Genomic DNA, 11,070 nt, shown 5'->3' with positions numbered 1-11,070 from the left:
AATTAAACATCTCCCAGGTGTTTGCACTTCAATCACCAGTCTGCGTGCCATGTGTCATGTCAGGACAAAGAGCGTTGGCATGGAGAAAAACAACTTGAACATGGGTTTCTGCTGGGTGTGACACCTGCCCTGCAGCAAGAAACCTGATTCTCCTCCAAAACAGATACAACTCCAACCACATCAATGACAAGCAACATGACCTTTAGATGACGATCAGAAATAACTTGAATAAAGGAAAACAAAAGGCTGAGAAGTCTCAGTAACCTGGAGGAACAAAACAAGGAAACATACAAGTTCATGAAAAGATTGGCTGAAATGTATTAAATTAAATGCGAATGTCCGCATTAAATGTTTACCTGTCATTAGTTAAAGGAGTCATCACCTGGTTTTATACGTATCCAGCCCCCCTTGGATCGCTTTGGATCAATTCGTAAAACTTATTAGAAAAAAAAAAAAAAATTTTAATCAAACATTGAGCTTGTTCTGACCCTTTTTCGTACCGCGATTTTATCACGCGAGATTACGCGCGAGGTTTTGACTGGTCCGGATGTGCATTGTATAATATGTAATGAGGCGCGCGTTGATTCGCCGCAGGAAGGACAGAGCCGGGGGGGCTTGCCTGCATGCAGACTCCAAAACATAATGGCGGCGCTTCGGCGATTTCAGGTAGCGGACGGGGCGGGGTTGGGTGGTGAAAGAGGGGTGGGCTTATGCAAGTAGCCGCCACGGTGACGTCACCGAAGGCGCAGAATCAAAATCTCGTGCTTTAGGAATGCACACCCTTGTGTGCTATTCCTGTTCGGAAAAAGAGCAGAAGCGAAAAAACGGCGCCACTTTCAAACTCCAGCCTTTCAGGCAAGTTTCAACTGAGGTCAAACACAGATATGCATGTTTTAACAAGAGAAATTGCGATTTCCAGGTGATGACTCCTTTAATAAACTGAAATCTATTCAAACTTTATACTTGGTAATTTGGCACAAGCATACATTTGAAATCAAGGATGAACTAATTTGATTTTGGCGGTCAAAAGTCAAAGGTCATTAGGAGCTGATTAAAAAAATGCTGCCTTAAACTTGCATTGTCGCTACTGGCCATCAAGGGGCGACTTCACTTGTTGCAAAAACAAGTCTGGTTGTATGTAACTCTATGGTCTCAATCTTTAGTACCAAGCCTTCTTCAACACAGCATGATGTTCATTTAGTAAATTATGGTCCATTTAGTGTCAAATAGACCATAAAGCAAGGTATCCTTTAGGGCGGGGTTACCTTGTGATTGACAGGTAGCTACCACGGTGTTGCTACCAAGCTACCAATGCAGTTAGCTACTAAGATGACTCTAACACTTAGCTGTCACTTTAACTATGTTACCTCTTCAGGTGTTCATCAGAGCCACCCGTCACTCCTCCACACATCCATATGGTCACTTCTGTTCACTGGTTGCAAAAACTTCAAGATGATACTTCTTTCATACAGTTTACAGTTTGGCCATAACTCATATGCTAATAATGACATTTTCAACCATAGTTGATAATATGGATAAAATGAAGACATTTCGGACAGATACGGATGTAAACATGACCGGTTGGTGGAGGAATACTGGTAGTTCTTGTTTCTAAAGGACACATGAATGAATCGCCCTATTAAATACAAACACACCTGCCCTTATTCTAATGATGTGTTTTTACCTGCAGTCGGTGCTTTACCTGTACACTGCCTGTGTTCACATGTAGACTATAAATATCTGACGTCTCAGACCTGTGAGACAGGTCGACCGTGCAGCCACACCTGATTCCTCAACAGGGCGAGACCAGAGACGTCACCTGCAGGGATCCCTGGACACCTGTCTATAAGACCAACCCTCCTCCATCCATAAACACACTCATCACGCACGCAGTAAAAGCCAACTTTCCTACGCAGGCAGCGTAAATTGACAGAACTCATGGAGGATATGGTCTCTAAAATGGTCGGGCAAAAAGTGGGTGAGTGTCATTTAGAATAAATAAATATTTCTGAGATTCGATCATGTTTTAATGATGGACGCGGTTTGACTTTGTTTAATCATGACTGGACGGCAACAGGCTTGAAACAGAAAGCACTCATTCAGTATAAAGTATGTGCTGAATTCTTCTGTGCAGAATACTTCCCTCTGTAAATATCACATATCTTAAAGCAAGGGAACAGGCTCATAAACAATATTAGTTTCAGTCTTAGTCTCTAGTTTTCTAATTTCAAATGATTTAAAAAGGTATTTGTTTGTTTCTAATGTGAACTCCAGTGTTTATAATGAGCTTAGCTGCTGTTGGGTGATAAGTTACGTTTGGTGATTGTTGACATGGAATAACTCTATCTTGATGTTTAAATTCCGTATAAATCCGTCTCCATCCAAACTTAAAAAGACTACTAATGTTTCACATGTAAAGAAAAATATTTCTTGTCAATGATTTCAGACCGACACAGTATTAAATAAAACACTGCGTGTGTTTTCAGGGAGGTGATTAGAGCTTCAGGTGATTTTACTTTATTAATTCAACTGCAAATATTTGCAACCCTACACTCATCTGGTCCTGCAGGCAGCTTGAATATCATGCAACCGCTGGTTTTATTGGAAATACTTTTAAATATAACGAGAGACAGCCAGTAGCCAAAGAGAATAGCAGCACCTCCCTTTGGCTTACATGTCCAATTGGGGCTGCTAGTGAAAACACAGCAGAGCACATCTCAGTCATAATGATTTGTGGAGTAACAGAACGGATGTTTTGACCCAACAGAGCTACCTGTACACACACTGCTTTTAGTTTTGGAAGGTGTGTTTACTAACAGCTAACAGTTTGGATCATAGAAATAGGAGAAGAATAGACATTGAACTGTTGTCAGTTGGGGCTTAACTACTACAAAAGAAAATGACGGTGTTGTTCGTTGTTATGATGCCAACACGTAGGAGGGCGAGTAAAGTGTTGTCGTTGCTCACCTGGAAGGGAGCGGACGCACCCAGGGGTGGACCGGCATAAAAAAATCAGCCCTGGCATTTTTGTCAAACCGGCTCTCGTCCATTCGGTTGGAAACCATCCGCAAGCTGTGTGGCCTCCTCAATCATGCACACTAGTATTGTCTCAAACCACTACACAACAGAGTCTATTTCTGGAATCGAGTTGGGAACGCGAGCAGTCACAAAAACAGCCCATCAAGAAAAAGGATTAAACCAAGAAACTAAAGTAAAAATTCACCTGCTGACTGGGGATAGTGGTCGTACGCCAGATGGCCAGTCCACCTTTGGATGCAGCTATGGAGCTCAATTTTCACATGTAACACTGAGCTGATCAAATGCAGCTGAAGGACAAAACTGACATAGAAATTAAAGTCAATGACGGGAGCAGGAGGTTTTTAAAATGAGTGCTGACATACTTAACCTTTGTTTGTTCTGCAGAGGAAGGCGTCAAGAGCATGATCAGTCAGGCGATGGGGGGAGGAGATAAGGATGAGGAGAAAGGAGGAGATGGTGGAAAGAAAGATGAAGATAAAGGATTTGGTATTGGAGATGCCCTCTCAATGGTTGGAGGAAAGAAAGATGAAGATAAAGGATTTGGTATTGGAGATGCCCTCTCAATGGTTGGAGGAAAGAAAGATGACGATAAAGGTGAGTCCTTCAAACTGACTTAAAAGTATAATGTGGAACATTTAGGGGGATATATTGGCAGAATGGATGGAATTACTTACTGAAGTTACTGTGAAAAACCTTTTACTGTTCATGAATAGGGATGCGACAAAATAGGATCTTTATGTGGGAACGCCTGCGAATCGTGAATTTTGTCAATAGTGACTTGAAAAGATGTCGAGGGTCTATCAGGGTAGAGAAGTGAAAAATAGAGCTGGGCTTTAAAAATCCAGGAATTATCATGCAACAAATAACAATTATAAATGTAATCTATATTTATCCTTTACTTGTGAAAGGAAGACATTATGATTTAGTCAGACCCCACTGCAGTAAAATGCGAGGAAAGGGACTCTGGCACTCTTTTGTTCACTGGGACTGCCAAGATCAATACAGGGTTCAGACAGTGCTATAGAATTAATTAATTAATATAGATTTAGATTTTTTTAGCATCGGCCATGGTAGTTCTCCTATACGCTGACGTCATGAATAGATCCAGTTGGTTATAGTCTCAAAACTAGATGTCAGCAGATCCTACATGCTGCACCTTTAAATTCTGGTCACACCAGCATTTTAAAATGCAGTGGAATGGTTAATCTGCAAATCACAAGACACGCTGATCTTTGAGGAGACAGAGAGCTGGAGAATCCAACATGGTGGGAAAAAAACTTAACAGAATGTATGTTAATGAACAGTATTTTTACAGTCGGCATCTTGTTTTTTGTCCAGTCCATTGTTAATATTCTCTTGTGTGTCTTTTCTCGCAGGGCCGGATGTGATGGGTGCCCTCACAAACTTATTTTAGTAGACACCCTGCAGACCACACCCTGAAACATTTAGTTTCAGTCATCAAACCTCCACCTGAAGCGACTCCAGCCCAACTGGTGGAAAACTAATGGTTTCAATATTTACAAATGATTTGTTTTTCGTGAGTTTTACATTGTTGCATTCACAGAAAACCTGACACCACCTGTCCCATCCTGACTTGGATTGAGGAAAAGTTTGAAAAAGCTCAGTGTATGCGTGTCTTCTGCCGGGTGAAGGACGGTTCCACCAGTTGTTAATGCTCATGTTTTTGTTTTCTTTACTGGTTTTATACCATGAGAATATAATGAAGATGAGCTGTACTGAGGAAATCTGTTAAGCCTTGTAGACGATATGAAAACATGAATAAAGTGGGTAATTATATGTTAAAATAAATAAATCTCTTGGACAACCAGTATTTTGTGTAATTCATTTAATGAAACAGTTATTATGAATTTAATGTATTAAAATAACATGTAGGCCTATCCTGTTGGTGTGATGATGAATAATGCTAATCAAGCTAACAATTTATCATGTTTTTGTCGTATTTGATCTTCTTTCACTAAATGTAACAGTACTTTTATTGTGGTAGTTTTTTAATGTGGTATTAGTACTTTACTGTACCAGTGTATGTTTACTGTATGGTATTAGTACTTTTACTGAAGCAGAGTATTTCTACAGTGCGTTATTTGCACTTTTAATTCAGTAAATTATCTGATCAACACTTGGTTTGATAAATTAAGAGGTTATAAAGTGTACATTTAAAGAATAATACACTTTGCTGTCAACAGACATTGTGCTTTGACAAACTCAAAAACCAAAAGCATACAAAATACTAAATATCTTTCATCTCTTGCAAAGCAAACACGTGATTTAAAACAATACAAACTTTTGTAAAATGGCGTTTTTGTTTAAAATGTTCCAGACAAACACCAGATGCATGTCATGTCATGTGTTTTGTGTGTGAATGTGTAATTTGTAAAGATACTGAAGCTGTCAGATAAATGGAATGAAGTTAAGTACTTTGAATATACACGTATGCACAGTAGGTTACATTTCATAACTGATGAGTCATACTTTGTTTTACTGAAAGGGGTGTACAGATCATGAGATGAACATTTTTCTCTTTGTCTCATGAAACACGACCAACCTGCCCTGCAGCTCAGAGAGAAAGTACTAATACCACAGTGTAGAGATACTCTTTAAAACAAGTGCATCTGGGTATTTAACAGTGTTGTCGATGGTTTCAGGTACACATCTTGACATTTAAGTGCAAAGTATTTTAATTCTGCAGATTGTGTTGTAAAAATTTGAAGATGGGAAACCTGTGAGACGAGATAACACAAGGACTCTGGCGAACACATAAAGAGAAAGGGAGGGGGAGAGAGAGAGAGTGAGAGTGTGATTATAAAGGCCTTTAGCAGCATAACTAAAAACCGGTCCAGGGCCAACCTGAGTCAGCCCTAACTATACGTGTTGTCAAACAGGAACCTTTTAAGCCTACTCTTAAATGTGGGAACGGTGTCTGCCTCCTGAACCAGAACCAGAAGATGGTTCCAGAGAAGAGGAGCATGATGGGTGAAAGCTATGGCACCCATTCTACTTTAGAGACAAATAACCCTTTATTCTGAGAGTGTAGTGCTCTGGTAGGACAATGAGCTCTTCAAGATGGTGCCTGAGAAGGATTTAAATGATATATAATATATATATGATATATAATGATAATGAACGTTGAGGTAACAAATGCATGGACTAGTTTTTCTGCATCTTTTTGAGACAGGATGGGCCTGATTTTAGCGTGTGTGTATATATACACAGTGTGTGTGTGTGTGTGTGTGTGTGTGTGTGTGTGTGTGTGTGTGTGTGTGTGTGTGCGTGTGTGCGTGCGTGTGCGTGTGTGTGCGCGTGCGTGTGTGTGTGTGTGTGTGCGTGTGTGTGTGTGTGTGTGTGTGAAAGCAGAGCAGGTGGAACCGGTTGTTCCTGTCCGACGCACCAACAGGGAGGGACACCTGAGAGGGACGTCAACCAAAAGAGACGAGGCTTCAATCTCACATGCACCTGCCAGGGGACACACTGAAGACTGTGATACCACAGACAGACAGAGAGACAGACGGAGAGACAGACAGAGAGACAGGCAGAGAGACAGACAGACATGGCTTCTTCATGGATCGCAGAGAAAATGGGTGAGTAGAGAAAAGGGGGGAGGACAAAGACGTGTTTGCATGGTTCTCATTTGCGTGGCTGTTGTCAGGTGGAAACCCAGTGTCTCTAAAATGTCCAAACTAAGATAACAAATAAACAAATCCTCTGGATAAAAATATATTTTCATTTAGAGACGTTGAAAGTGACTTTACGGTTTAACTGTCCTTCCATTTGTTTGTTGTGTTTCAGTTCCATCTTTTAGTGAAAAGTCTTCCGGTGTTCAGGTCACTTCTTTTTTTTTTAAATCTTGGTCATGATGTCGGCTTCCTGCTTGTAAAAGTATATCATTATAATTACTATATAAACAATTTAGCTTGTTACAGAATAATGAGACTGAGAGGGGAGGACATCCACACACATCTTGAAATAAAGATATTCTTGTTATGGTAATATAGATCTAATCAGCTGAAGTACAAACCAGAGGTACTTGTACCTTACAAATCAGAGGTACTTGAACTTTACTTGAGTATCTCTATTTTCTGCTACTTTCCCCTTAACTACATCTGAGAGTAAATATTATACACACCAGACTCAACTGGGAAAAGGCTCTATTTAAAGTTATCTTCATAAGAATCAGTTCACTAAACAACCAAAGATATGAGATATAAAACACATTTTTACACATTTCTGCTTTGGTTCTATCTGGTTATACAGATGTATAAAAAGATTTTAATTGTTAAAGTAACTAAGTATATGTACTGCTGCACTTAAGTACAATTTAGAGGTACTTACTTGATACTTTGAGGTTTTTCTGTTCTGTTCGTTTCTACTTCTCCACCACACCTCAGAGTAAATATTGTACTTTTTACTGCACTCATTTAATAATTACTTTACAGATTACAGATAATAACAATAATATAAAACATAATCTAATACGTGATGATGAATATATGTTATTTTATAGATTTAACTAGCAGTTAATGCTGATACTATCTTACTTTTACTTAAGTAACATTTTACACTGTGGTGTTGTTTGAACTTTTACTTTAAGGATATCTTGATTAATGAAGTTTACTTCCACTGTGGTATTACTACAGTTAATCCTTCCAGCTCAGGTCATTTACTGTGACAGTGACTAGTTTCAAACAGCTTGAGGAAAAATCTTAATTTATTATTTTTCTCTTCCAACGCAATCTCGGGTATAAAGTCCCCAAGATGAGGATGATGTCTGTGCATGTCATCACTTCGTAGGGAATAAAGAACAAGCACTCTGGCAGGAAGTTTACAAGGGGATTCTCCAATACAACTCATTGTACATGTATTTTACAGGCAGTGGTCAGACAGGCAGTTGTGAGACAGGCAGTGGTCAGACAGGCAGTGGTCAGACAGGCAGGGGTGAGAGAGGAGGGACAGGAGGTTAAAGAGAGGGAGCAGAAAGAGAGAGGATAGTAAGAGGAAATAAAGAAAGTGTCCACCAGACAGTGGAGAAAAGAAGAGAGGAGGAACAGAGAATGAAGTGACAAATGTAGAGAAACAGAGAGAAGAGGAACAAAGAGGAGGAAAACTACGATAACATAATTACATTTGTGGTTCCCAGAGAGGTGCCATTGATTGATAGTTTGTTTTGTTTTTCTAAACAGACCTGCTCTGACCCTTTTGTTTTCTGTACGAGGACACAGTTGGTTGATTATTTTTTTTAGGCCTGCCGATATGTTTTATGTTGTTTTATTTTGATTAAATAAAATAGATTTATTAATTCTGGAATCTTCTTCAGCATTACTTTTAATAACATAATTGGATGTAGTGACTGAAGGCATGAGAGAGCACTCAGTGATGTCCTTGGTACAGTCTAATGGTCACACATGTGTGCTATGTGTGAGAAAAAACTGCCTTAATGGGCCTTTAGGCAGAAATCTCGTGCAGACCAGGCCAGGCCTTTTTTCTCTCCAATGCTTTTAATGTTTTATGTAAAACACTTTGAATTGCCCTGTTGTTGAAAGGTGCTATACAAATAAAGCTGCCTTGCCCTTGGGTTCCAACTGCATTTGGTGTTGGTAGTAGTATAGTAGTAGCATTAACAGTGGTAGTAGTATTAACAGAAGCAATAGTATCAACAGTAGTAGTCCATGGCAGCAGGCACAGCCACGCCGAGATGGATCCATCCCAACCACGTAGACCAGAAAGCAGGAGTAGTTTCCAGCATCAGGCCAGTTAGCAGTCTGCATCGGTCAGGATCTCAGCGGACTCTGCTGGACCAGAAAGCATAGCCAGACTAGTAAGTTAGTAAGAGATGCCGATTTTAGTCAATTACTTTAATCAATAGTCAGCCGCCCTGGGGGTAAGAGTCAAACAAGACCACAGCATCGGTGCAGTCTGGATCAGGTTCCACCACGGTCCATCTGATCACAGTTTACCTCCACTGATGTTACCAGCCCTGGCTCCAGCTGCCATTCAAAGTAATTATGAGCAAATAATCCACATCATTTTTATCAGCTGGAACTTCAGGCAAACAACTTAAATTGACTTTCAAATATTTTCTCATCTTTGCCCTCTGAGATAAACCCCACCCCTCTGGTGCTCCAGGTAGCTTAAATCAAACATGCGTCATTTTGCTGAAGCTGATGATGTCCGTTCTGCAGGAGACATGGTGGAGGACGCAGTGAGGAACGCTCTCGGCATGGAGGACAAAGACGAGGACAAGGACGACAAGGGTGGAGGAATCTTCTCCAAGATCTTTGACAGAGACAACGACGAGGCCAAGATGAAGAAACTGAGGGAGAGGGAGAAGGACAATGACAAGGAAGGCTTCTTCTCCAAGATCTTTGACAGAGACAACGACGACGACGACGACGATAAGAAGAAAGAGAAGAAATCTGGGTTTTCAGGTCTCTTCAGTGAACTGGAGGGAGTCAATGCTGCTGGAGGAAGCGAGGAAGGAAGTGTGGGAGGAGGGCAAGAAGGGGGAGGAATTAAAGGACAAACTGTAGCAGTAAATGATGGAGGTACGTAATGTTCACAGCGACCTGATTAGTCAGTTATCAAAATAAAACCAAGTGCACCAACTAGTCAATACAAATCTAATGCAAACACAATTCCAGAAAATGGTGAAAATAAAACCTGACTGAAGACTTTTTATGTGAATATTAGTACACACACACACACACACACACACACACACACACACACACACACACACACACACACATACACATATTGTCATGGCCGTTCGTGAAATAGTCACCAAATTGAAATCTATGGACTCAAATTTTCCAATTATTTTCCTCGTTAGTCAGCAAAACTTTCAAATGAATGGAATTAAATTAAAAGTTAAATTCGTGCCTCCACTGTCTTTGTTCCTGTCATTCAGGATGATATTCTGCTAAAGTCCTGTGTTGTTGTATTTAATACAACTTCACTAGCTCTGGATGTTGCACAGTCACATGGATGCGTTTACATTTTGACCACAAAAAAGGATCCTAATTAACTTCACATTGACCTTGTTTTCATGCTGAGCAACACGTGAAAATATGGACAGTAGACGGCATTTAGTTTCAGAAACTGCAGTGAGACACCGGTAATGATTGTTTTGTGTTTGCTTTCAGATTTGTTCGATGATCTGATGGATGTGGCCGCAGAAACATCTAAAGGGAAATAAAACGACATCCTGACCTCGGAGAGAAGAAAAATCTGGTTCTGCTGAAAATATTTATCCAAAGACTGAAAAGAAATCAATATTTTCCTCACATTATTGCATGTGTTTTAAACTGTTTAAAACTGCTGCCATTTGGGCTGGAAAAAAATAATAATTGAGAGTGTCGTTTAGTTGTATGGGAATGTATATTTGCTTCACTAAGTCAGAGGATGCAGTGAAATAGAGAATGTAGTCCTGTTATCTCTCAGCTGGCTTACTATGGAAGTCCATTCATTCTGTATGCAGTGCAAAATATCTTCTGTTAAAATATATTACATTTGTTTGTGGATCTAAATCTGATGTCTGTCTTAATAACTGCTGGATTTAAAACAGGATAATCTCAATCTCTGACCCCCTAGTGGTCTGACACCGACTTAGCCTCTGGGATCAATGGTTTCTTCTTCTGTACAGCGGACATCTAGATAACGAATATCTGGGCCAAGACTTCCTGTTCAGTGTGTCGGTCATTGGTTACAGCCCGATTAGGATTTTGAGACGCAAGACGTGGGTTGGAGGAGAGAGACGACATCTATTTGTTCCGTGTTTCAGTGCAGATAAATAACTGAAAAAGCTACTAAAACGCTAAATCATCATCAGACGGCAGCTTGTGGGTTCCTAGATTGCATTTCAACCAATTTACTCTCCACACGGAGTTTACCTGTCTGTCTCTACATGTCTCCCTGTGATAGACTGGTTACCCGTCTGTCTCTACATGTCTCCCTGTGATAGACTGGTTACCTGTCTGTCTCTACATGTCAGCCCTGTGATAGACTGGTTACCTGTCT

At 40.2% G+C, this 11,070-nt stretch overlaps 1 protein-coding gene and 1 long non-coding RNA gene across 2 annotated transcripts; both read left to right on the top strand.

Moving 5' to 3' along the window:
* The first annotated feature begins 1,823 nt into the window (after nt 1–1,823).
* Nucleotides 1,824–4,867, top strand: LOC311021360. Its single transcript, XR_014598009.1, has 3 exons — nt 1,824–1,978; nt 3,424–3,633; nt 4,416–4,867. It is a non-coding gene; the product is annotated as an uncharacterized lncRNA (long non-coding RNA).
* Nucleotides 4,868–6,351: 1,484 nt separating this feature from the next.
* On the top strand, nt 6,352–10,580 carry LOC311021359 (uncharacterized protein). Its single transcript, XM_084021857.1, has 3 exons — nt 6,352–6,635; nt 9,234–9,596; nt 10,197–10,580. Exons 1-3 carry the CDS (start codon nt 6,605–6,607, stop codon nt 10,247–10,249), a joined length of 447 nt encoding a protein of 148 aa, XP_083877983.1. The 5' UTR covers nt 6,352–6,604; the 3' UTR covers nt 10,250–10,580.
* The last annotated feature ends 490 nt before the right edge of the window (nt 10,581–11,070 follow it).

Source organism: Eutrigla gurnardus, assembly GCF_963514095.1.
Source record: "Eutrigla gurnardus genome assembly, chromosome: 11".
Classification (NCBI taxonomy): domain Eukaryota; kingdom Metazoa; phylum Chordata; class Actinopteri; order Perciformes; family Triglidae; genus Eutrigla; species Eutrigla gurnardus.
This window is presented reverse-complemented; position numbering and strand designations above follow the sequence as displayed.

What these genes read in the sequence shown, in the direction of transcription:
- LOC311021359 (XM_084021857.1), top strand. Translation starts at nt 6,605, where the DNA reads ATGGCTTCTTCATGGATCGCAGAGAAAATGG. An exon ending in ATGGATCGCAGAGAAAATGG is followed by an intron (nt 6,636 to 9,233) that starts GTGAGTAGAGAA and finishes TCCGTTCTGCAG; the next exon opens with GAGACATGGTGGAGGACGCA. An exon ending in TGTAGCAGTAAATGATGGAG is followed by an intron (nt 9,597 to 10,196) that starts GTACGTAATGTT and finishes GTTTGCTTTCAG; the next exon opens with ATTTGTTCGATGATCTGATG.